Here is a 26,644-nt window from a genome sequence, read left to right as displayed (position 1 = left end):
TTGTTGCAGGTCCCAATTGTTTCTCCTGACATTATACCATATTCTCACCATCAGGTCTAAAACCAGGTACCCAGAGATTTGTGTGCAGCGCTACATGTTGGAGTATCTCCCTGGGGAGCAAAGCTCCTTGCAGGTACCACAGTGATTCTGCCAACCCAGGCCGGCTAATAGCTCTCCTCATACTGCTCAAGCTGGGATTTTGCCCCAGCAATAAGCATCTTGACTGGTTCTGTGACACAGAGAAGTGGCACGCAGAGCTATGGGGTCTTGGTTCTGCCCCGACTGAACCTCCTGGTTCTCAGCTCGTGCTTGATGGTTGCCTACGGCTCAGTGCCAACAATCGCACGAGGCAGGAGTTATTTCTTCGGTTCGTGCAGCACGTTCAGTTCTTGTGCAGTCCTGGAAAACGGAAAGTCATCCAACCATAGCTGCTTGATATTTGCATGTGTGGGCCTGGGTAACTATGGAAAAACTCAACCCATCAAATCCGAGGGATTGGCTCGGATTGGCTCACCCTGAATTTCTCCAAGCTAATATTCCTTTTGTCTCTTTTCTCCAAGAGTCAATCTCATGCTATGCAGCCTCCCCAAAACATGTATTTTTTTATTAGCCTACTTGTTTCTTTGGGATTTTCAATGTTATCACTGGGCTTATTTCTAAAAGATATGGGACCGTCTCTGTTTTTCTTTTTAGCTGTGAAATCTTTTTTTTTTTTTTACTATGCATAAAATAAAATACACCTTTTAAAAAAGAAAAGCCAACGTCTATTTGCATTATGCAAACAAAGCAATGCTACAAGGATTGAATTTCCTCCTGGGCCTAACTAGTAACAGTCACCCTATCACACAAATTTAAGCAATCTTGTGTATAATTGCTTATACGGCACAAGTTTTACTCTGTTTCTGCCAGCCACAAGGCACGGCACATTAGAAATACCACTCCAAGACCAAGAGGAAGCCCTATTTGCAGAATAAAAATAACATTTTTAAAAACAACAATAAAAAGATCTATGTAACTCCAGCCCTGATAGAATTAGTTGCTGCTCCATATATTAAAACCTATGTCCAAATCCATGAGCTCCAGAAACTTGCTTTAAAAAGGCAGACAATTTCATGATACTTCATACCATTCAGAAAAGACATAGCTGCAGTGACAATTCAGACACAGTGATAGAGAGGTAAAATTTCTGGCAATTTTTAAGCCATGGAACAAAAAAGTTTTTTTCTGGGATTTTTGGGAAAAACTGAGTTTTTGGAAAAACTGGAGGTTTTTCTTCAATATTAGCACTTTTTACAGTTTAAAAGTCACTTTGTTACTTTAATTATGGCATAAAATTCTCACATTTTGCACAGTGTATTCAAACAATTATTACAAAATAAATTCACTTTTTTAAATTTTTACTTTTTTTTTTGGTAACAAATGGACTACAAGCTCCTGAACTGTAAGGAACCTCTTTGGTTTTGCCAGTTTATGAGGAGCAGGCAAAAAACAATTTAAAATAACTAACAGAAGAAACCATCGACATTAATAACAAAGAAAATTATTTATGCCTCTGCTAGTTCAAGCGGACATAAAACACCCATTCCCATAAAAAGAACTGAGAAAAAAAAAGGGGGGGAGATTCTATGAATATGCATGAAATTTTAACCAGACTCATTTTCTGAGCCATAGCCATCACTATCAGTCTCTGCTTCAATGGCAGTGCTGCCCCCTAGAGGCAGAAAAGCATCTTGCTCTTGCATGTGAGAGTTGTAGTCTCAGTTTGCAACCTAGGACTTGCTTATCCTTGGTGCCCAGAAACTGTAATCATCTGATATAGATGCAATTAAAGCTTCCAAATTTCCCAACATTTATCCTCTCATAAAGTTAAAGCATAGAGAGGAAAAATATCTAATTGAAATCACAAATCCAGTCTTACGTAAAGCTCTTACGAGCCTGAGAATGCAGACCAGGCAGACGAATTTTAGAAAAGAAAGATTTACTGTATTTCTTCGATTCTAAGACTCCATCAATTGTAAGACGCACACTAATTTCAGTACCACCAACAGAAAAAAAGCTTTGATTCTAAGAAATAATAAATGACTTGCGGTTGTAAGACGCACCCCGTTTTTAGAGATGTTTATATGGGGGAAAAAGTGCGTCTTAGAATCGAAGAAATACAGTAACAATATACCGAGAGATCAAAGAATTTGCTGTTGTGGAGTACAAGAGGTGGAGGACTCGGCTCATTATATATTATATTGCAGATTATACAATAGCCCTAGGAATAAATATTTAGCTAGGCATTTGGCCCCCATGGTGCATCTAACAGACCAAGCGACATTAGGCTACCTACTAACTGCAGAGAAATCGACCCTACTGAATTTGGCCTATTTTGCAGTAAGAGCTGCAAAAATTAGGAAGGAACAGGTGCAAGAGCTGCCGTAGAAGTAGGATATGTATATTGCAGAAGATGTGTGTTGATGGGAGTAATCGCTGTATACACATTACACATTATGTAATCATGTGTGATAACATGTGTTCGGCTAAAACCCATTTAGGGTAGCCATGATTAAATTTGCATTACTGTACATAGTTTTTAGAAATAGAGAAGTAAATATATGAACACCTTGTCTTAAACATTTTATTCCACATGCTAAAATAAACATTTCATAATCCATTTTCTTCATTTTTTCCAATTTTTCGGAGAAACAAAACAAAAAAGGGTTTGGGGGGAAATGGGGGGGGGATATGTTCCCCCCCCCCTTGAATTTTTCTGGTTTGTTTTTACAGGCCTTCAGATCTCTACAAAGTGGTAATCCACATAACGTGACGGATTCACACGCCTCTATCTATGCCTGTTTACATTCATATCTCCCCCTTTCTCCAAGGACCTAGAGGTGGTGTATACGGACCTTCTGTCCCTGCTCCCATTTTACTCTTAGAACAACCCTATAAGGTAGGTTGGGTTGAGACGAGACAGGAAGATTGGTCCGAAATCGTCCGGTGGGCTGCATGCCTGAGTGGGGATTTGAACCGTTGTCTCCGTGATCCTAGTTTGACACTGTACGTCAGGAATGGGCAATAGGCAGCCCCCCACGGCACCCCAAAATGTATGCCGTCCCCCACGGCACTCAAATGGACAAATGTAGCAAATAAGTGAAGCCTCCCCCTTTAGTGCTACTGAACACTTTTAGTCTCCCACCCACCCACCCAGTGTAGCCCGCAGAGTGAAAATGGGACCCAGGCTTCCCACAGTTGCCCTAACCGCTGAACCAGCGGTGTCCGGTTCCGGAGCCCTGCTGAGCCCAGCCCTATAGGGCCAACAGAGTTTCCTCCGCCTATTCGAACGCAAGAACCTTATTCCCAGCGGGGAAAGCAAGACCGGGCTGCAGTACTGATTGCCTGAGGACGCCGTCAGAAAAGGGGATTGTTTCCGCAGGGTAAACATCGCTGCCAACTCCCGGAAAGCGACCAGGCGCCAGCAAGTTCTGAATAAGGCGAGCCAGGGCTGTTTGCTCAGCCTCGACAAAGCAGCGGCAGCTGTGTTGAAACAAGCTACTTTTAGCCTGGCATACGGCAGCGAGGAGCTACATCGCAAATCAATCCCTCGTGAGGCTCTAGCAACCCTTCCCCGGCACGATGCTCTCCAGATGCGCGAGACTACAACTCCCATCATCCCCAGCCAGCAGGGCCAGCTGTACAGCAACACATCTAGAGGGCGCCAGATTGAAGGAGGCGGTGTTATGGGGCGCTGTCACGGGAGGCGCTAATATAATAAAGAGAAGTCTCCATTTTGCACATACCTGCTCCATAGGTGTGCTTGACCCCGGCATCCTGAATTTTATGGAATTAGGGGAGGGAGGTTGGAGAGAAGGCTAGAGGGGAGGCACGTCTAAGCAGATATGAATACGCAAGTAAGGACTGACTTGTTTTATTTATTTTTAATATGATTACGTTTATATCCCACCTTTTTTCCTCTTGCAAGGAACCCTAAGTGGGTTTACCTGGTCCTCCTCTTCTCCATTTTACCCTCACGACGACCCTGTGAGGTAGCTTAGGCTGAGAGTCAGTCCCTGGGCCAAAGTCACCCAGTGAGCTTCACGGCCGAGTGGGGGACTAGAACCTGGATCTCACACAATAGTAGAGTTGGAAGGGGCCTACAAGGCCGTCGAGTCCAACCCCCTGCTCGATGCAGGAATCCATCTCAAAGCATCCCTGACAGATGGTTGCCCAGCTGCCTCTTGGAAGGCCTCTAGTGTGGGAGAGCCCACCACCTCCCTAGGTAACTAGTTCCATTGTCGTACTGCTCTAACAGTCAGGAAGTTTTACCTGATGTCCAGCCGGAATCTGGCTTCCTGTAACTCGAGCCCATTAGTCCGTGTCCTGCACTCTGGGAGGATCGAGAAGAGATCCTGGCCCTCCTCTGTGTGACCTTTCAAGTATTTGAAGAGTGCTCTCATGTCTCCCCTCAATCTTCTCTTCTCCAGGCTAAACATGCCCAGTTCTTTCAGTCTCTCTTCATAGGGCTTTGTTTCCAGACTCCTGATCATCCTCGTTGCCCTCCTCTGAACACTCTCCAGCTTGTCTGCATCCTTCTTGAAGTGTGGTGCCCAGAACTGGACGCAGTACTCAAGACGCAATACTCTCCCAAGTCCCAGTCCTACACGTTCACCCCTGCACCACACTGGCTCTCGTTACTAGGGATTGACCAATCTGTGAAGCTTGATCTTGCTCAGGTTCTTGTCTTATCACTTTTAGGTTCATCCCTTCCCGCTCCTGCACCGGCATCCAATTTTACTTTTTGCTGCACCCGAAAACTTGCACGCATTTTGGTCCGCATTTTTAAAGGTGTACAATCTCCGCACGTTTTTTTGCAAACGCAATTTGCAGACGTTATAAGAAGCAGCGGGAAGGACTTGCATCAGCCGACTTAAAAAAGCAGAGCCGGCAAACTCATTGCGCCCCCCTCCTCCTGCTGGAAACTAAAATGTGACTTTTTGATTAGCAAATAATGTGGGTGGGGGAAGACAATGACTTGACAATGCTTTGCCGCACTCATTGTTTAATTGTTCTGCTGAAGCCCCTTGTCAGAGCTAATTGCCGGAGAGATATTATCTGCACTTCTGCCGATGTTCTCAGCGCGTTAACCTGAAAACGCTGCTTCCGCAGGGCATTGCTGATCAGCACCTCTCCACTCCCTTGGAACAGAGCAGTGCAACATGAAGTCCGCATATTGTCTGCCCAGTCGTGGCATCCGTAAGGGTTCCCCCACCCCACCCCGGCCCAAATCCCCTCCGCAGAGAGGGTTGGGTGAGGGCATCCCCCGGCGCAACGAGAAGGCGTTCAGCGTTCTCTTTTCTCCTAGTAACACTGCAGAGGTGACTCTTGGTGAATCCTCACACCACGCTTTACACTACAGGGCAAGACTTCCTGGAGCCAACAAACGCGTCTACAACTAATGAGTCACCTGAATAGCAAGAGGGAACATCGTGCTGCTGGCACCTGCCGTCTCCTCAAGCATCAATTCCGCTGCCATGGTGCTGCTTAGATTGCAGGTCCTAATTTGGTTTTTACATTAAAAACACGCACACACACACACAAAAGGAAGCTCCTAGCCGTTGTGGTTGTAAAGAGAGAACTGGCAGCACGAGAAGCAGATTTGATCTGTTGCAAAAGCCAGTTTCATCCAGTAGGTAAACTTTCAACCTTCCTTTGACCTGGGACTGTTTGGCTCATAGCTCTGTTCAGCCACGGAGGCCCTTGTGAGCAAGGTTGGGGAACCTGGGCCCCTCCAAATGTGGCTGGATAACAACTCCTATCAGCCCTTACCACTGGTAATGTTGGCTGAGGCTGATGGGAGATGCAGTCCCACATCTGCAAGGACCAGGATCTTTAGCTCTGCTATAAAACATTGGTCAAATCCCTGACCCTAATCAGACGACCCTAATCAGACAATGGTTAAGCATTTTGAGCTAAATGTGATGGCTCAGAGTGTTGTGTGAGCCATGACTTAGCGTGTCATGTGAACCATTCCTAACCATGGTGGCCACAGAACCATGCACACTAACCATTTACTGCAAAAGGGTTAGCGGCTTAACCATGGCTTAGCATGTTATCTGAACAGGCCCACTGTTTCTTCCCAATGCAACACACACACACACACACACTTGGGATTAAGCCAGCTTTTCCCATCCTGATGACATCCAGTGATGTTGGACTGCAACTCCCATCACCCCCAGCAGGGGGTTGTTGAAGTCCAACTTCACTGGACGTTGCCACGTTGGAAAAGAAGGGTGGATTAAACCATAGGTACAACATTAGACATAAGAAGATTCCATTCTAGTTTTGTTTAGGGGGGGGGGAGGCAAGAGCAGCTACAAACTAGGAAAGGAATTCTGGAACTCCTAGATCAAGGATGGGGAACTTCCGTGTGCCCTGGGATTCACTTCTTTCTCTGTTAAAGGCAATTAACTAAACTGTTGCAGAGTTTGGGCTGTGCGTTTTGCAGGTGGGAGAGCTGCTTACTTGTGAGTAGACAGGCAGAGGCTTGAAATTCGGGGGAGCTATTTGAAAGTGCTGCTGACTGATTCAGTCCTGCTTACTTCCAAGTAAATATGCAGACGCCTTGTCCTGCTTACTTCTGAATAGGCTTAAAACAGGAATAATCACAGAATTAAACGCCCCTCCTAGTCCTTTCCGGTTTTGCAATTTTTAGCCTTGGGCTGAAAATGGTTCTCCGCCCATGTCCTAGATCAGCCTTCCTCAACCTGGGGCGCTCCAGATGTGTTGGACTGCACCTCCCAGAATGCCCCAGCCAGCCGAGCTGGCTGGGGCATTCTGGGAGTTGCAGTCCAACACATCTGGAGCGCCCCAGGTTGAGGAAGGCTGTCTTAGATCATTGTGGGGAGGATGATTTAAATGCCGGAAAAGACCAACATGGATAAAGAGCCGGAATTGGTACCGAGTTAACAAGTCTTCCATGCTGGCCTGCTTTGATCTGTCACCACTTTGGAGAAATGGCTAAGAGAAATCCAGTTTATTGCTCCCTAATCATGAGGACTAGAATATTGCTTTAAAAAAAAAAGTGGGGTGGACATAGCTCAGTAGCAGAGCACATGTTTTGCATTCAAAAGGTCCTGGCATCTCCAGCTAGGGCTTGGATAGACCCCTGGCTGAAATGTTGGAGAGCTACTGCCAGCCAGCACAGTAAAACAACACTGGACTAATGTTCTGGCTTTGTATGAACCAACTTCATATGGCCCAAAACTGCCAAAACCCACATACACATCGAGTAGCAGTCTCTCATCAGCCTATGGCGCCAGGCCAATTCCTAGCACACTGTTGGTACAATAGCAACATTCTGTAGTACAACCTCCCCCAAACCTGGTGTCTCTCCAGATACGTTGGAGTACAACTCCATCATCCCCAGATGGCCAACTCCTCTGGGGGGCACCAGGTTGGGGATATAGTACGTAGTATAAAGGCCTACTCATACGTAGATGGCGCCAAGCTTGTAAACAGCTACTCACCCATGAACTGCCAACAGACAGCCATGCAGAGGAAGCCGCAAATGAAGCAACTTTCTAGTCCTCATGCCATGTGCAACCGAGCAAGGTAGCAAAACTTCTTCCTGCATTAGCAACTTCTCCCATTACATCCTACCTGGCTCTTTTGAACTGGGACCTTCTGCGTGCAAAGCACGTGCGTTACTACCAAGCAGAATTCCCTCCCTGGTGGGTTAAAAGCATTTTCCCTTCCAGTTTCTGGAAGATCACCCTGCCCTAGCAAGCAGGCCAGCTGGGCAGGTGAGGGATGAAGTCTGCCACATTCACACCAATATTATAAAACTGGTGCTAGTTCTCTAAAAACTAAATGTGCAAATGAATCCTTTCCAAAAAGACACCCGGGCCGGAACGAGCCGTCCGCCTCTTCGGAGCCCCATAAGAGCCGTAATAATACCTCTATTAGGATTCTTTTTCTAATGGCCCATCACGGCTGCTTGCCATTTGCATCTACATGGGCCAAATAAACCCTCTTCCCCTGTAACCACACAACTCTGAAAACACATTTGCTTTGGGAAAGAGCACATCGATCCAAGCCCTTAGCGAACAGCTGTTCCTCAGCAGAAGCTCCAGATCAAATTTGCTTTCCATGGCCTGGGGACATCTGGATGAAGCAATGGAAGGAGATTAAAAGCAGCGCCTTCTGCTGGCCAAAGGGGGAAAGTCTTGGACCCTTCTCTGGTGGACCTCAGCACCAGAAAGAAAGAACTCATTCATTCATATTTGTCCCTCACCTTTAGAAATATAGGAATCTGCCTTGTTCCCGAGCCAGGCTGTCGGTTGGACTAACTCCAGCCTTCACCCTGATGTGGATAACTACAACCCCCATCATTCCCAGACCACATTGGGCACGAGGCTGGGGAAAGCTGATGGTGTTTCTCCAGGGTTTCACACATCTCGCCAAACTTGCCTGGAGATGCCAGGGGATGAACCTGGTGGGACCTTCTCCTTGCAAAGCATGTGCTCTAGCACTGAGCTGTCGCCCTTCACCTAAAAATAAGTAGGGTTCCAGTCCTTATGGTCCTGAATACAGGGATGAATTAAAAAGGATCATAGGAAGCTGCCTTCTACCAAGTCAGGCCACTGGTCCATCTAGATCAGTCCTGCCTACACAAGGGATGGGCTGGAAGATCTCCAGGCGTTTTGGATTTCAACTCACAGAAGCCACTGCCAGCATGGCCAGTGGTCAGGAATGCTCAGGGTTGGAGACCAAAATATCTGGAGATCTACTTTCTGCTCACCCCTGAAGCTACACCAGGAATGGGGAAGCTCCGGCCCACAGAGGGAGGGCGAGTGGCATATTGAATGCTTCCCTGATGAAAGTGCCAAATGGACAGGACAGCAGTCTTCAAATACTTGAAAAGATGTCACACAGAGGAGGGCCAGGAGCTCTTCTTGATCCTCCCAGAGTGCAGGACACGGAAGAACGGGCTCAAGTTAAAGGAAGCCAGATTCCGCCTGGACATCAGGAAAAACTTCCTGACTGTTAGAGCAGTACGACAATGGAATCAGTGACCTAGGGAGGTGGTGGGCTCTCCCACACTAGAGGCCTGCAAGAGGCAGCTGGACAACCATCTGCCAGGGATGCTTTAAGGTGGATGTGTTTGTTAGACATACGTGTGTTCAGGTTCATGTATTTTACGGTATTGTATAAATGTGGCTATTTGCATTCATGCTCTTCTAATGAGTCTTTGTACTTGTATATTTCAGTGTACATATTATGAGCCTCATATTTATGTAATTGGTGTTATATTTCAATGCAAACTGGTGTCATATTTCAATGTGTGTTGACTATTTACATTTATGTTCACTTATTCCATATTGTATAATGTGAATGATTTTTTGCATATGTTTACATATTTGGGCATTCTTACATCCCTGATAATATAATCAATAACCATCAATTTGTATACAGTTCTATTTATCTGCCTCGTGTGGCGCAGAGTGGTAAGCGGCAGTTACTGCAGCTGAAACTCTCTCCACGGCCTGAGTTCGATCCCAGCGGAAGCTGGTTCTCAGGCAGCCGGCTCAGGTCGACTCAGCCTTCCATCCTCCCGAGGTCAGTAAAATGAGTACCCAGCTAGCTGGGGGAAAGGTAACTGCGACTGGGGAAGGCAATGGCAAACCACCCCGTTACAAAGTCTGCCAAGAAAACGTCAGCGAAAGCAGGTGTCCCTCTAGGAGTCAGCAATGACTCAAGTGCTTGCATGAGAGGTTCCTTTCCTTTCCTTCTATTTATCATATTTTAGGGCCCTTTCATTTGTTCTTGTTAAGGTGGATTCCTGCATTGAGCAGGGGATTGGACTCAATGGCCTTATACGCCGTTGACTCTACTATTCTATGCAGGAGTGACCCTCCGCCCAACGCCTTAATGCATGCGCTCTCTCCCCGCCTTGGGAAAGTATGTGTGCGATGAAGCGGTCATGAAGGAGACGGGATCACTCCACGCAGGCTTTACCTGGCTACGGAAAGCCAAGGCAGAGTTAAGCTGAAGTGATGAAAGGCATTAAGCCGGCTTGGCTTGCTCAAGGTGCAGGGCAGGAAAAGCCGCCCTGGCCGATGCTTCGAGTGGATCATCCACCCAATGCGCTCCCTGGGGCTGCTTTGCTGCACACAGGATTTCCCCAAATTGGGGGGTGGGGGGAGTGTCCACACAGCGAAGCTGCATTCCGGACCCAAGTGCTAGGTGGATGATCCACTTGGCGCTGTGGGTAGGGACCAAATTTATTTATTTATTTAGAGTATTTTTATCCCGCACCTCAGCCAAAAAGGCTCTCGGAGCGGCTTACAATTGATCAGTAAAGAAGACAGTCCCTGCCCTCAGGCTTACATTATAAAAAAAGGCATGACACACAAGGAAAAGGGGATGGGGAGGGAAGAGGAAGAAAATAAAAAGAAATTAAGGAGACTTTTCAGGCTGGTGGGAAGGCCCTGCTCCGTCCTCTCATGTCCCAATGGAGGGGCAGATCAACAGCTCCTTCTTCCCCACAGGGTGAAGATGACAGTTATCCCAATTGGGGTGGGGTGGGTGGGAAACAATTGAAGCTGGCTCTGATGGTCTCTGCCTGCTCCAGTTGATGGCTCCAGGGAGAGGTTTCATCTCTCTAATGAATGTAATGTGCCAAGGATTAAAGATGGCTTCTCTGCCAAAGGGTGGCTACATATGGCTATATGTCAGATTTGCATTCCTTAATGGTGGACATCAGACCAAGGGAAACACTTTCAATCAATGCAGCATTGAATGTAACCTATGACTCGTTGAGATTGTGCACCTTAACTTGAAAACTGAATGTAACTTAACTTGCTAATCCAGAACTGACCAATAGAAGGGTTAGAAAGAGACTAACACCCTCTTGTAGTCAGGGCCTATATATACTGTGAGATTACTTTGTTCTGGGTACCTCCATCTTGTGGAACCGGAGAGCACCCCCATACCGCAGTATCAGAAGTAAATGGATTAAGTGAATTCTCCAGCCTCGTGTGTTTAATTGGCTATTAACGCACCGGGGAAGTGGGCCTTTAAATCCCTGATTGAGGGACAACATAGTCTCCCTCGCTTCTTCTTCCTCACAGGGTGAAGATGACCGTTAGCCCTGGGGTGTGTGTGTTTCCAACTGAAGTGGGCTCTGATGGTGCCTGCCTGCTCTAATCTCCCTTGCATCTTCTTCCCCACAGGGTGAAGATGGCAGTTAGCCCTATGGGGGGGGGGGGGCAACTGAAGCAGTCTCTGATGGTCTCTGCCTGCTCCAGTCTCCCTCGCTTCTTCTTCTCCACAGGGTGAAGATGACAGTTAACCCTCTTGGGGATGGGGGGCAACTGAAGCAGTCTCTGATGGTCTCTGCCTGCTCCAGTCTCCTTCGCTTCTTCTTCCCTACAGGGTGAAGATGACAGTTAACCCTCTTGGGGATGGGGGGCAACTGAAGCAGTCTCTGATGGTCTCTGCCTGCTCCAGTCTCCCTCGCTTCTTCTTCCCCACAGGGTGAAGATGACAGTTAACCCTCTTGGGGATGGGGGGCAACTGAAGCAGTCTCTGATGGTCTCTGCCTGCTCCAGTCTCCCTCGCTTCTTCTTCCCTACAGGGTGAAGATGACAGTTAACCCTCTTGGGGATGGGGGGCAACTGAAGCAGTCTCTGATGGTCTCTGCCTGCTCCAGTCTCCCTCGCTTCTTCTTCCCCACAGGGTGAAGATGACCATTAGCCCTATTGGGGGGGGGGGCAACTGAAGCAGTCTCTGATGGTCTCTGCCTGCTCCAGTCTCCCTCGCTTCTTCTTCCCCACAGGGTGAAGATGACAGTTAGCCCTATTGGGCGGGGGGGGCAATTGAAGCAGTCTCTGATGGTCTCTGCCTGCTCCAGTCTCCCTCGCTTCTTCTTCCCCACAGGGTGAAGATGACAGTTAGCCCTATTTGGGGGGGGGGGGGCAATTGAAGCAGTCTCTGATGATCTCTGTCTGCTTCAGTCTCCCTCGCTTCTTCTTCCCCACAGGGCGAAGATGACAGTTAGCCCTATTGGGGGGACGGGACAACTGAAGCAGTCTCTGATGGTCTCTGCCTGCTCCAGTCTCCCTCGCTTCTTCTTCCCCACAGGGTGAAGATGACCGTTAGCCCTATTGGGGGGGGGGCAACTGAAGTAGTCTCTGATGGTCTCTGCCTGCTCTAGTCTCCTTCGCTTCGTCTTCCTCACAGGGTGAAGATGACCGTTAGCCCTATTGGGGATGGGGGGCAACTGAAGCAGTCTCTGATGGTCTCTGCCTGCTCCAGTCTCCCTCGCTTTGTCTTCCCCACAGGGTGAAGATGACCGTTAGCCCTATTGGGGGGGGGCAATTGAAGCAGTCTCTGATGGTCTCTGCCTGCTCCAGTCTCCCTCGCTTCGTCTTCCCCACAGGGTGAAGATGACCATTAGCCCTATTGGGGGGGGGAATTGAAGCAGTCTCTGATGGTCTCTGCCTGCTCCAGTCTCCCTCGCTTCGTCTTCCCCACAGGGTGAAGATGACCATTAGCCCTATTGGGGGGGGGGGGCAACTGAAGCAGTCTCTGATGGTCTCTGCCTGCTCCAGTCTCCCTTGCTTTTTCTTGACTTGTTGTGTGTTGGAGGGTATGCCTTGACATCAAGGGGGCATGGCCCTATACTCCCTGATGTCATTTGACTCATGGAAAGCTGGGAGGGGGGGTCAGCAGCCCCCCCATCTCTATTCTAGCTTGCCAGGGTTTCAGAGAGGAGCCTTTCCCAGCCTTATCTGGAGGTGGCAAAGATGGAATCCGGGACCTTTTGCACGCAAAGCAAACGCTCCCCCACTGACCTCTGCCTCCCCTTAAATACTTCTGCCAATTACTTGGGGGTTGGGTGGCGTCCGTGAGGTTATCCCATATATTTTTTATCCTCGCTGCAATCCCATGGAAGTAGGTTCTCATCTTGAGAATGTCAATTTTTCATTAAAAATAAATAATAAATAAGCAAGTTTCTAGCCCTCATGACCGAGAGAAACAACAACACCACCTTGAAAACATATGGGTAATACCTGGCGAAAATCTCAGAATTCAGAGACCTTTTCCTTCCATCCTCCCTTACCAATGTTTTGCAAGAACTGAAGTTAGGTGAAATATATGCAAATATACTTAACTTGCAAATGTTATTTAGGCTTGCTGTTTTGTTTTGGCACAGAAGTTAGGGGTCTGTTAGGAACTGAACTTAACACCGCTCTGCTTTTTAGTCTTTGCATTTATTTGTTTTTATATATTCTTCTATCTGCTGGGAATGCAACTGGAGGCTACACAGTTGCCAAGGCTCCATCCCTCCAGGGCAGTAGAGCATATGCATACCAGCCACCTTTAATATGCCTGGCTGGGACGCCAGCTGGCACAGGAGGAGAAGCAACCCGCACCCTTCTCTGGGTAAAGCCAGACCACAAATCCTTACACTGGGCTGTTTTTCTCCTTTCTGTGCCACAATGGTACATTTCGGCACATCGCCAGCCCTAGAAAAGGGTCACGTCTCAAGCCCGATAGAGCTGGTGAGGTACAGCAACTAAAACGGGTAGAAACCCTTTCACCCCAAAGGCCAAATTCCCAGTGGTGGACGTGACTGAAGAAAAAGGGCTGGAGACCCAAATTAGGGTGACCATATGGAATAGAGGACTGGGCTCCTGGATCTTTTAAGAGTTGTATAGAAAAGGGAATTTCAGCAGGTGTCATTGTTATGCATGCAGCACCTGGTGAAATCCCCTCTTCATCACAACAGTTAAAGCTGTAGGAGCCCTGCCCTCTTGACCAAATCCAAAAGAGGGCAGGGCTCCTCCAGCTTTAACTGTTGTGATGAAGAGGGGATTTCACCAGGCGCTGCATGCCTACAAATGACACCTGCTGGAATTCCGTTTTCTATACAACTGTTAAAGATAGAGACCACCTGTCCTCCTTTTCATATGGTCACCCTACTGCTGCATGATCCCTACCCTCTTGACCAAATCCAAAAGAGGGCAGGGCTCCTCCAGCTTTAACTGTTGTGATGAAGAGGGGATTTCATCAGGTGCTGCACGCCTACAAATGACACCTGCTGAAATTCCCTTTTCTATACAACTGTTAAAAAGACAGGAGCCCTGTCCTCCTTTCCGTATGGTCACCAAAATGCCAGCATATAGTAACTTAATGCTCTGACTGCCAAAAATTAAGCCATAGGACAGGCATTTCAGTCTTTGCCAAGGGACCTCTCAGGCTCAGCATCAGCCATGGGAAGGGGGCACAGGAGAGGCATCTCTAATCTCCCCCAGTGGAGGGTCCTTTGTCCCTTGGGGCTGGCCATGGACCCAACAGACTAAAGCTACGAAGGGGGTGGTGTGCATTGGGGTGCAAAGCCCATTCCTGCTCACAGTATATCCTTCTCTGTGGTGGCACCCGGTTGTGGAATACCCTCCCCTTGGAGGCCCGACAGGTGCCGACTCCAGCTTCGTTTTGGCGCCAAGTTAAAACATGGCTTTTCCTTCAAAGCTTTTGAAGGCTAAATTCTCCAAGGTGGCACATCATTTCAATTATTCTTATTCCTTTTAAACCTGTCTACTGGTTTTAGCTTGTTAATGATCTAATCCAGGTTTAGCTGTGTATATTTGCTGTTTTACGTTCTGATTTTATCTGTCTGCCGCCCTGAGATCCCAACGATGTAGGGCGGGATAGAAATGTTTTAAGAAATAAATAAAATTAATAACATCTTTCGGAAGATTGCAGGAAAAGGCAGCAGCGTAAAGCAGGCATTCAGCTTTTAGGATACACCCAGAATACAGCTTATAAAAATAGAAAGGTGACATTTAATTGCACATTCCAGGGGATTAAGGTGTAAGCTTGTATGCGCCCATGCGCACATTAGCTGGGCGATGCACAAAACCCTGCCACTCATATACCCTTCCCTCGGTCAAACCCCACACATGCGAACTACACAGCCTTGTACTGCCCGGATTCTCACTCCTGAAACTTTGCCAAGGAGGAGCGGGGCGTGCCAGGCTCCAAAATCCTGGCGCCAAACTGCCCAGATTCCATCCTTCACCACATGCGAACCACAGAAACAAAGGCGGTTAAAGGAAAAATGCACAAGTCCCCAAACACAACGGCATATCAATGTAATAGATTGCGCTGTGAATGCGTACAGCCTACGCCTGTGATGGATTGAGAAACCTTTGCGGATGCGAATTAATTCTTTTAATTTCGAGCGAGGCCTTGTCAGTTATATTCCCATGTTGCGATGTTTTTGGACGTGGGCCTTTCTCCCTTGCACCGTTTTCGGTTTCTTTGGAAAAGAAGCTTTATCCAGGAGAGCGAGGCGGGGTTCATTTTATCCCAGTTCTCCCCGTGGAGTTGGCCTTTCCTCGCTTCGTTGCCAGAAAACGGGATGGAAAGGGTGGTGCGTGCGTGGGTCCAGTTGGCAAACATAAATGCGCTGGCCCTAAGCGAGGCCCGCACGTTCTGTGCGGGGGCAGCCGATGGAAAGCGGCCCGCCTCTCCCAAGCACGGTGGCATACCTTCAGTTGCCGCTGCTCCGCAGACCTGTGTGCGAGGAAGTTTCCATGACGCACGCTGCCACGGCAACTGAGGCCTTTCACGTGAGGAGGCAGGAAGCCGCATGATTGACACTCCTCCTGCGAAGCAGGGGAAGCCGCCGCGAAGCTGACCCCCACTAGGCTCTTGGGCCTCAGGGCGGCTGACACAGGAACGGCGCTTGTGGCTTTTCGTAAGCCCGGCTGCCTCATTTCAGGCCTCAAAGCACAAAGCCTGTCAGCCGTCACCCGGAATGTTTCTCAGCACTGCAACACCCCACAACCGAATTTTATCAATAATGCTTTTATTTCTTGACCCATGTAGCGCCGGACGGGAGAAGGGGGTTCTACCCTCTCTCGTTTCTCACCAAAAGGCAGTTAAAGTAGCTTTGCCTGTCAGTGGGTTGGAGCAAAGCAGAGGTGGGAAACTTGGGACCCTCCAGAGATTTTGGCCTACAACTCTCGTCATCCTTCAACATGGGCTAAGCTGGCTATGGCTGATGGGAGTTGTAGGCAAAAGCCTTTGGAGGGCTGCAAGTTTCTCACCCCCTGGAGTAGAGAGACGCTGACTAAATAAACTCTATTCACTGGATCAGTACTAGAGTCTTCTGGGTTCAGGTCCTACTGGTCAGTTCCCAAAACATCTCCCACTCTCCACTGTCATGAAATTTGTGTCTACTTTGGAGACATCTGAGTACCTCTGGTCATGAAGCTCACAAAAATATGGAGCTCCCTTTTCATGAAAATAGACCACTAGTCCATCTACGCCCGGTATTGCCTACTTACTCTGGTCTTTGCCAACCTGACACCCTCCAAACATGTTCTACTACAGCTCCTACAATGCTAGGATGGAGGATGATGGGAATTGTAGTCCAACACTTCTGGAGGATGCCAATTTGGCAAAGGCTGATTTACTCAGACTGGTAGATCTTTAGAAGAGACTTTTCCAGCCCTGTGTATCCAAGATGCTTTTAATGTGGTGCAGGAATCAAAGCAAAGCCCACAGTGCTCCAGACGAACCTCCATCCAAAATCATGATCCCTGCTTATCTTTAGTGACATTAAACCAAGTGCAGCTCTTCCAAATCTCACCCCATATCAATACCACTTTGCAGTTGCTTGAAAAGACAGTAGGATGTCTGGGAAAATGTCCTTCTGGTTCTGATCTACCGACAATGCCCAGCGTAAGTCATCAGATGGAGAGACTAGATCAGAGGTGGGAAATTTCAGGACTTCTGGGGCCAATGGATCCTGTACCACCCCCATGATCCATGCCATTGCTACAGCAACAACAACAAAAATGGGGGGGGAATGGCTACAGAGGCTTCCTAAGAACAGGTTATTTTCAAGCTAAATTAAGAAGTCCCATGTAGCAGAGTTTGCCTTTGAATTTTGGCAGCAAACCACACATGGCTTTTTGTTTCATTTTGCCAATTGTTTTGGGGGTTACAGGGGCAGGTCCACACTGAGAGGGAGCACATGGGCCGCAAGGACTAGATGAAGCAATTATCTGGTTCAAAACAAAGCAGTTCTCCATGTTCCCAAAAGAGTCACTTGAAAGTTGTATGGGCCATGCCCAGGGAAAATCTCAGATGCCCAAGGAGCTGCTGAATACAACTGCTCCTTTAAGTCGCATCTGTGAATTAAGCACATCTGAATGGTCCTTTCCCAAAAACTCACCCCAACGTGATCCAAGCGCTGCATCGGCAGCAACTTAAATCCAATTAGTGGCAAAGCGGTTGTCTGTGTAACCATGGTGCTAGGGCAGCCTTCCTCAACCTGGGGCGCTCCAGATGTGTTGGACTACAACTCCCAGAATGCCCCAGCCAGCTGGCTGGGGCATTCTGGGAGATGCAGTCCAACACATCTGGAGCGCCCCAGGTTGAGGAAGGCTGCGCTAGGGTATCTTTGCCATGCAGCCTTTGGCCTACCAAGGTAAGACGCAAACTCTCCTCCTGACTCATACTGAAAAGAGAGGCTGGCCTTATGGAGTCTTAACATTTGACAGAAAATAGAAATTGCCTCGTGAAGCTGTGCTTGAAGTTGGGAAAAATACACACACACACACCATCCAGTCTAGCACACACAGAAAAACAGTGACAGCCTCCAGAGCATGCCAGGTCTGCTGAGGTTAGAACAGCCATAAACAGCAGGGATCTCAGCAACAGAAAGACCTCAAGGCCTTCATCCAGGCACCCCCGAACTGGACAATTAACACCGCCCCGGGGAAACTCTCACACCTTTCCACAGTGTGAACGTCGCACATTGATCGGTTCTTATTCTGCAGAAAGGCACAAGCAACTGGTTGAAGCAAAAGAGACCTAATATGTTTCGGGGGTGGGGAGACAAGAAAACAGGATTTCAACCCAGGAGATCTGGATTCAAATCCCAGCTAGGCCCAAGAGCCGATGCAAAAATTCAGGGAGGGCAGATGTCCCCCCCCCCCACACACACACACTTAGAATGGCACTGCATGTAGAAAAGCTCGAGCTAGGCTAGAAAAATCCCACCTCCCTTTGACATGTTAGCTTTCTACTTGCAGGGAGATGCTGTGATGCGTGGGGAGGGGCTTTGGAACAAGCTGCATTTTATGTGTGTGCTGAAGTGGTCCATGCTAGCGAGGACTCGCACCGGGCAGGCTCCTGTAAAGAACTGGATTGTATCAGGGGAATAATATGCTTGAATCTGCTCTTCAATTCCCAGAAGCCCCTGCCAACACAAGCAATGATCAGGAATGTTGCGAGTTGAAGTCCAAATCATCTGGAGATCTATTTTCTGCCCACTCCTGATCTAGATAGCTGCGAGAGCTGTGCTTTCATGTCTTCCCTGCAAAAATGGAACTTGGAGACTCACCAGAACCGAGGCCTAAGCACTGCAGACCGCTCGACTGGGTTTAAAATGGTAGATGGTTGCAGGGGTTAAGAACGCTGATTTCATTGGGCTTTCCCCACTTTATTGCTGACTGCCCTGAGTCTTGGTGGGGCCACCGCTACGTTCAAATAAGTCCCTGAAGCCATTTCCTGCCCTATTACAAAGAGCTTCCCTTTTCACTGCTCAACTCTCTCCTGCACATATTTTCAGGATGCCACAGGCGGGTAAGAGGGGGCACCTCCGCTCACTTAGCCATCTGGCCGCCTTTCCTACTTACCAGCTGCCCAGGTCAATCGCTTGCAATTCTCAGGCATGTATTACCTCAAGGCAGTGGAGGCTGCTAGCTCCGATGTCAGTGGGGCGGTGAATCCGCTCCGGCTTTCAGTCAGAACTCTAAAGGGGCTTGGATAGTCTTTTAGAGTTCTGAGTGAAACCCGGGACGGATTCACCACCCCACTGACATCGCAGCCGGCAGCCTCCGTTGGGTCAGAGGTAGGCACCTTGAAGTGCTCCGGAGGTTCTGGACTACAACACCCACTATCTCCAACCACTGGCCATGCTGGCTGGGCCTTGGGGGAGTTGTAGTTCACAAACACCTCGAGGACGCCAGGTTGCCTATCCCTAGGGTGACCCTATGAAAAGGAGGACAGGGCTCCTGTATCTTTAACAGTTGTATTGAAAAGGAAATTTCAGCAGGTGTCATTTGTATATAAGGTGAACCTGGTGAATTTCCTCTTCATCACAACAGTTAAAGCTGCAGGTGCCCTGCCCTCTTTTAAATCTGGTTACTCTAGTATAGCTCCTGCAGCTTTAACTGTTGTGATGAAGAGGGAATTTCACCAGGTTCTTCATACATACAAATGACGCCTGCTGAAATTCCCTTTTCTATGCAACTGTTAAAGATGCAGGAGCCCTGTCCTCCTTTTCATAGGGTCACCCTACCCTCTGCAAACCCTGTCTCTGCAAACAAGCCCTCCAGCAACCCTCATTTGTGGGTCATTCCAGCCCCTCTCCTCATCTTCTACATTGTCTCCTGACCACATCAAAGCAGCCCACCTCCGATCTTTCCTTGACCCCAAGTTTCCCCTCCTTGCAACTCCATCACTAGGCCCCTTAAAACCAAAGCACCGCATCCATGCCCATTGCACAGCTGCAGGGAGCTTGCTAAGCAACCCCCACCCGAGACCCAAGGCATGTCTACACCAGCCCTATATCCCCGGATCGTCCCTGTGCATCCAAATGACACGCAGGGGATCCCAGGAGCAGGCAGGGACGACCCCTCCATTTGCCTGGGATAATCCTGAGGTGTAGAAAGGGCCCCAGACAAAGTTTGGAGATGACGTTGGGCTAAACGGGATAAAAACTCACACAGGCACCGAACCAGCCTAATGAACAGAGCAGCCTGGCCTTTTACCTCTTCCGTGGTGAGAGGCATACAAATGCGGTACTCCTTCACCAGCATGGCTGCTGCTTTGGCCCTGGATCCCTCGTGGAACAACGCTCTCCGGTGGAAACACGGCCTCGTCACCAGCTGAGTGGCCCCCGAGGGTCCCTCGGTGAAGGATGCATTCTGCGGGGAGACAGGAAACCCCAACCAGGGAAGTGGAAAAGTTAGGTGGGAGCAATATCTAAGTCCGGGAACATGCTTGGCTAGGCACCCGAGGAGACCGTGCGCCCTCCCTCCTTCACTCAGATCCAGGGCTGCTCTTTCCTCTCTTCCCTTCCGTCTTCGCTACAGGCACTGCTCTGCTTGTGACTTCATCATCGGTTGCCATGGCAGCCCTTGTGAGGTCACCAGTCTGCTCACGTGTCAAATCAAAACAGCCAGGCCATGGGAGGCAAAGAGGGGAGCGGTCCCATCTCGGCCCTTGCTCTGCTGCAGAGACGCACCTGTGCTCCTTTAAAGCAAGCCACCTTTGAAGATTGCCGTGCTATTTTGGGGTAACTGTTTTACGCGCCCAGTGGACAAAATTACTCAGGAGGTAGGAGTAACGCCTGGATTAAGGGGAGGAAAGGAAGCTGTCAATTATATATTGGTACTAGCTAGAACGCTGGATAACCCCAGAATACAATTCAGCCCCTCCCAATCTGGTTTTAGTACCAGGGCTGAGATGGTTGATATGATATAATGAACTAAAGGAGAAAGCACCCGATCATGTGCAGAGTGCCCTTCTCTCCCCACCAAAGTAGGACCAAAAAGCAAGTCTTCTGAATCCGATGGCGGTGCCTTCCAGGCAAGCTTGGACCTCCTCGCCCCTTTAATCAACAAATTAGCCACTACTTCCGGGAAGAACCCGCATCATTGTGAGCAGATATTGCTGGCCCTAATGGAGCATGCTTGCTGTTTAGCATAGGGTGACCATATGAAAAGGAGGACAGGGCTCTTGTAGAGGAAAGGGATTTTCAGCAGGTGTCATTTGTATGCAGACAGCATCTGGTGAAATTCCCTCTTCATTGCAACAGTTAAAGCTGCAGGTGCCCTCCTCTCTTTTGTATCTGGTCAAGAGGGCAGGACTCCTGCAGCTTTAACTGTTACGATGAAGACAACATTTCACCAGGTGCTACATGCATTCAAATGACACTTGCTGAAATTCCCTTTTCTATACAACTTTAAATAGGGTGACCCTATGAAAAGGAGGACAGGGCTCCTGTATCTTTAACAGTTGTATTGAAAAGGGAATTTCAGCAGGTGTCATTTGTATATATGGGGAATCTGGGGAAATTCCCTCTTCATCACAGCAGTTAAAGCTGCAGGTGCCCTGCCCTCTTTTAAATCTGGTCACTCTAGTATAGCTCCTGCAGCTTTAACTGTGGTGATGAAGAGGGAATTTCACCAGGTTCTCCATATATACAAATGACACCTGCTGAAATTCCCTTTTCTATGCAACTGTTAAAGATACAGGAGCCCTGTCCTCCTTTTCATAGGGTCACCCTAACTCTAAAGATACAGGAGCCCTGTCCTCCTTTTCATAGGGTCACCCTAACTTTAAAGATACAGGAGCCCTGTCCTCCTTTTCATAGGGTCACCCTAACTTTAAAGATACAGGAGCCCTGTCCTCCTTTTCATAGGGTCACCCTAACTCTAAAGATACAGGAGCCCTGTCCTCCTTTTCATAGGGTCACCCTAACTTTAAAGATACAGGAGCCCTGTCCTCCTTTTCATAGGGTCACCCTAGTCTAGCACCCGAGCTCCACCTATTTTTCGCTGCAAGCTTGACCCCAGTGCAAATGTGCTGGGATTTCTGACTGGGATTACTCTGCAGAACAGGCACAAGTGCGAGGGAGAGGGGCAGAGTGTCTAAACTGCACTTACAAGGCAAGGCCAGGCCTGCTATAAGGCAGAGCAAGAACCTAAGAAGAGCCCTGCTGGATCAGACTGAATGTCCATCTAGTCCAGCATCTAGTCCAAACAGCTGTCAACCAGGGACCAACAAGGCAGGACACGGTGCAACAGCACCCTCCCACCCATGTTCCCCAGCAACTGGTGCACACAGGCTTACTGCCTCGGAAACTGGAGGTAGCACACAGCCATCAGGACTAGTAGCCACTGATAGCCGCCTCCTCCTCTTTCTCTAGGAATTTATCCAACCGCCTTTTAAAGCCATCCAAATGGGTGGCCATCACCACAACCTGTGGCAGTGAGTTCCATAATTTAACTCTGTGCTGTATGAAGAAGTCCTTCCTTTTATTTGTCCTGAATCTCCCACCCATCAGCTTCACGCGATGACCCCACTGGGTTCTAGTATTATGGGAGAGGGAGAAAAGTGTCTCCCTATCCACCTTTTCCACACCATGCATGATTTTGTACACTTCTATCATGTCTCCCCTTAGCCTCCTTTTTTCCAAGCTGAACAATCCGGGCTGTTGTAACCTTCTCTCATAGAGGAGACGCTCCAGACCCTTAATCATTTTAGCTGCCCCTTTTGTGCACCTTTTCCAGCTCTATAATATCTTTTTTTAAGGTGTGGTGACCAGAACTGTACACCGTATTCTAAGTGTAGGATTTGTATAAAGGCAGTATGATGTTGGCAGTTTTATTCTTCTTTGTCTTCTTTACAGCTGCCGCACAATGGGTCGACATTTTCATGGAGCTGTCCACCACAACTCCAAGATCTCTTTCTTGTTTGGTCACCGCCAGCTCAGATCCCATCAGGTTGTACTTGAAGTTGGGTTTTTTTGCCCCAACGTGCATCACCTTACACCTACCACCAGAGGCACGTTTGATGGGGACATGAGGCAGGGCCTTCTTAGTGGCCACTTCCAAACTCTGGAACCCCTTGCCAAGGGAAGCTAGGTTGCCCCCCCCTTTTGCCAGCAGCAAAAGACATTTTTATTCAGGGGCCTTTGGCAAACAAGTTCCTCTGTTGCTGAAGGGACAGTGGGGTAAACTGATCAGTGCTGCTGATTTCTTTTACTGTCGTGTTTTTAATTTATTTCTTTTTTTACAATATATTTTAATTAAGATTTTGCGTTTAATCTGGATTTTATTGCTAGCTACCTTGAGTGCCAGTTTGGGCCGGAAAATCGGGATAGAAATTAAAATAAATAAAATACTAAGGGACGGAAAGATTCCCTTGTGCAACACGGGATTCCATTTCGCGGTGGGAAAATGCTGCTCGGTTTTGAGAGCCGTAATCGCATTTCGGTTGGGAAAACAAGATCCCTTCCAGACGGAATCAGCCGCGAGCCTGTTGCATCGTTGACCGCGGGGGCCCAGTCTGAAAGTCACTGCGTGTATTTACACAGCATGTAAATAATAAAACCAAACTCAACCTTAGAGGCTGGAAAGAGATCCCCCACCACCACCACAGCTCTTTCAGAGCAGAAAGGCCCTAATGAACAGACACAATGCCCGATCTTTGCTCAAAGGGCAATGCTTTTATAATGTGCCTGTTAATCCACTGTCAATGCAGTTCTGATGATAAATCTATTCTTAATGTTTAACAACCAGCTGCACTGAGTTAAGTCTTAGACAAACAGGGATTTGGTTCAACTTCAGAGCTAAAAGGGGAACCTACCCTGTCCCGGGGGTGGGGTGGGGAATGCAGCAATAAAAGCTGTGGAAATCTGGAACGTGGGATCTGTGTGTGGAGCACTTTGAAGATTGAAAAGCACCAAACCATGCTAAGTGAAGTCATTTTCAGTGGGAAGAGATCAAGTTCTTTTGTGGGCCCTGCACATCATCTCGGGGGCGGGAAAACGGCAGCAAAAGAGAAAAAATACAGCATGGTCTAATGGATGTTGACCTGGGATAAGTAACCCTTAGGTTACTTTTTATGTGCAAGGATTGGCAGCTCAGTGTATGAACTGATGGCAATGAAGAGTACTGTGTTTGCAGGGCCGTCAAGTGATATGGAAGATGTCTCTATAGAATTAGATCTGCGCTGGGCCTCTTGGCAATTCATCACTTGGGTAATGGACATGTCTGTGAGAGCTAGCTCCTGGGAGCTTGCTGAGCTATGGACTCAGAGAATAGCCCTTGGGAAGATCGTCTCCTTGCCTCCCTGTATGTAAAGGGGAGGTCGCGATCCGCCAAAAGAGTTGTCCTGCGAAGAACTGTTTTTACTAAATCGACAGACCTAGGCAGCTCCGAGTAGCTGAACTTTATGTATCAGTGGTAGAAGATCCCAGGTGGATCCCTAGCGTCTCCAGGTAGGGCTAGGAATGAATCCTGCCTGAAACCCTGGAGAGCCGCTGCTGCCAGTCAGTGTCGTCAATACTGGGCTAGATGGACCAAGGGTCTGACTATACCTCCATCTTATTCTGATATTCCTCCATCCTCTTCTGATAGTCCTCCATCTTATCAACAGCAGCCACCTTATACTGTCCACTGCTGGTGTACAACTGTGAAAACTCCTTTCTATTAGAGTAGGGATGGGAAACCAGCCCATAGCGGTTCTGCATAGGACCTCCTTGGGTACCTGATGGAATTCCTGCTGTTATCTCCAATCTCCAGTTGGAGATAACAGCAAGGCTGTGGCGGGGGAGGAAGAGATGTAGAGGGACTCGCCTCCCAGTGTGGCCGCTCTGTCCAGCGCCATCCCATGCTGAACAATGCCAAGGACTTGGCCAGTAAAGACAGCAGGCGGAGAAAGTGTTAAAACAACTCCGCCATCACCCCTTCTCCGCTTCCCTGTTTCAAACCCACTCTTGAATGTATTTTGCAATAATGCTTGGCTAACTCGTTAGTGGAGAAAGAAAGGCACTCTGCACATGCTCAAGGGCAATGCCATTTCCCGGGCTAAATCCTGCCATCGCTACAGGATCAACCCCACCTCAAATCAACCCCTTCTAATCTCAAACACTAAAACCCTTCCGAGGCCACACTGAGAGCACCTTTCGCCATGCAAAGGCAGCCCCAAGACCTATTTTCCCTTGATGTGTTTGCAGCCCTGTCCACAGGCATCTTCTCTCGGAAGTGAAACCCCATGGAGTCCAGTGACTTGCACTCCCGAGCGAATACTACAGAGGGCGCCTCCAAGGTTGGGGGGGTATGTGCCTCTGCGCGCGTGCAAAGTGCTTTCCCTTCGTCGCGCGAGTCTAGGAGCCCATTAGAGGGAGGGGATCTTCCAGATCACGAAAGGGGGGGAGAAGAGGGGTGAAGGCGCCGGAGCAAGGTCCAGATATCGGGAACAAGAATCCCCGGAAGGGCTCAGCCAAGCAACGCGCGGCTCCCCCGGACTACTACTACTACTACTACTACCGCTGCTGCCGCCGCAGCCTCCCTTCCCCGCTCCGGACCAGTTCGCACCTGCCCGGCCCCTGCCAGCTAACAATGGCTCACGAAAGGCGTGGAACGAAGGATGGATGGAGAGATGGAGAGAGAGAGAGAGAGAGGGAAGGGAGGAGGAGGAGGCGCGCCACGCCTGCTTTGGCCGCCGCAACGGTTGGCTCCAGGGACGCAAATTTTCCATGGGGCCTGGAGGGAGGGAGAGCGGCGGGCTGGGCGCGCCTCTGTCGCGGCGGCGGGGGGGGGTTGGGGTGGACACACACACACACACACACACACACAGTTGATCCGACCAGGAATAACCGGAGGAAGGGGAGGAGGAGGAGGAGGAGGACTCGAGCTGGCAGGCGGCGCGCTGGCCTCCCGGGGTAGGAAACCGCCCGCCCACGTGCCCGGCTACCTAGGCAGCCCAAGCGAGGAGGGACTCGCAGGGGAAGGGCCGGAGAGCCCTCCCCTCCGCCGGCTCCTCCGCCTCGAGCGACCCCTCGAGCTCCGCTTGCTGCCCGGGGCCGATCGCCCGGCGCCTCCCTCGCCCGGTGCGCGCCCTCTAGGCTGCTTCATCCAACCCGCGCTCCTTGGGAACCGAGGTTTCCAAGAACGCCCGCCCCCCCCCCCCCGCCTCCCGGCTTCTCCTCCCCGTGTTGCGCTTCCTTTCGGCTCGCTGCACGCCTTTCCCCGTCCAGGGTCCCCCACCCAGCCACCCAGCCCCCCGCGGCTGATCCCCTCTTCCCCCTCCTCCAGGCGCCTCTTCCAAGCCTTCACCTCGGTTACGCGTCCTCCACCTCGCGTTACCCTCCTTCCAAACGCGTCCTCCTACCTCGGGGCTTCGAGAGCGCCCCCTCCACACCCCCACGTCGTCCCCCCGGTGTCTTCCCTAGCCCCCTTGCCGGCTCACCCGGACGCGGGTCTCCAAGCAGCCGGCTCCTCTACCGGTAGTCTCCCTGCCGGGCGCCGCTGCATGTGGCTCGTTCGCTGCTACTGTTGCTGCTGCCGCCGCCCCAGACGGCTCTCGCCGCGTCCGCCTGCAGCAGCCCGGCCGGAGGAGGGACGGGACTCCCGGCCGGTGGGCGATGCGAAGGCGCAGCGGCTCCGCCGGGCACCGTCTACCCCGGGAGGCTGGCTGTGCCGGCGACCCCTAGGGGAGAGAATCCGTCGGCGCACGCCGCACGCCTGAGCCGCCCCCTTCCTGGAGGGGGTGGGAGGCTGGGAAGGACCGAGGGCGGCCGGCGAAGAAAGGAAGTGCCTTCCCCGTTGCCCGGGGGCGGGGAGCGAGGAAAGCGGTCCACGTCGCGGCCCAGAGGGAGCAGGAGCAGCCCGCTCAGCTGCCTTGGCCCCTCCAGACTACAACGCCCATCATCCTTGCAATCCAACACGTCTGGAGGAGAGAGACTGTTTTGGGAAGGGGCAGGGGGGAGGGCAAGAGGCTTCCTCCGCCCCCCACGGTTGCCTTTCAGCCGGCACAGCTCCATCCTTTTCAGTGCTCT

The 26,644-nt window shown here is 49.8% G+C and overlaps 1 protein-coding gene across 1 annotated transcript in view; it reads right to left on the bottom strand.

The window, feature by feature from the left end:
* LOC134410045 (cytoplasmic phosphatidylinositol transfer protein 1-like) overlaps positions 1 to 26,119 on the bottom strand; it is a 59,285-nt gene extending 33,166 nt beyond the window's left edge. The window contains exons 1-2 of the mRNA XM_063143101.1: positions 26,056 to 26,119; positions 19,845 to 20,000 (exon numbers count right to left, since the gene is read on the bottom strand). Of these exons, the coding sequence (XP_062999171.1) occupies positions 19,845 to 19,892 (48 nt within the window). The 5' untranslated portion in view covers positions 19,893 to 20,000; positions 26,056 to 26,119. The remainder of the gene's footprint in view (positions 1 to 19,844; positions 20,001 to 26,055) is intronic.
* Positions 26,120 to 26,644: the final 525 nt, after the last annotated feature.

This window comes from Elgaria multicarinata, chromosome 17 (assembly GCF_023053635.1).
Source record: "Elgaria multicarinata webbii isolate HBS135686 ecotype San Diego chromosome 17, rElgMul1.1.pri, whole genome shotgun sequence".
In the NCBI taxonomy this organism is placed as follows: domain Eukaryota; kingdom Metazoa; phylum Chordata; class Lepidosauria; order Squamata; family Anguidae; genus Elgaria; species Elgaria multicarinata.
Note: the sequence above shows the minus strand (reverse complement) of the source record. Positions and strands in the feature narration are given on the sequence as shown.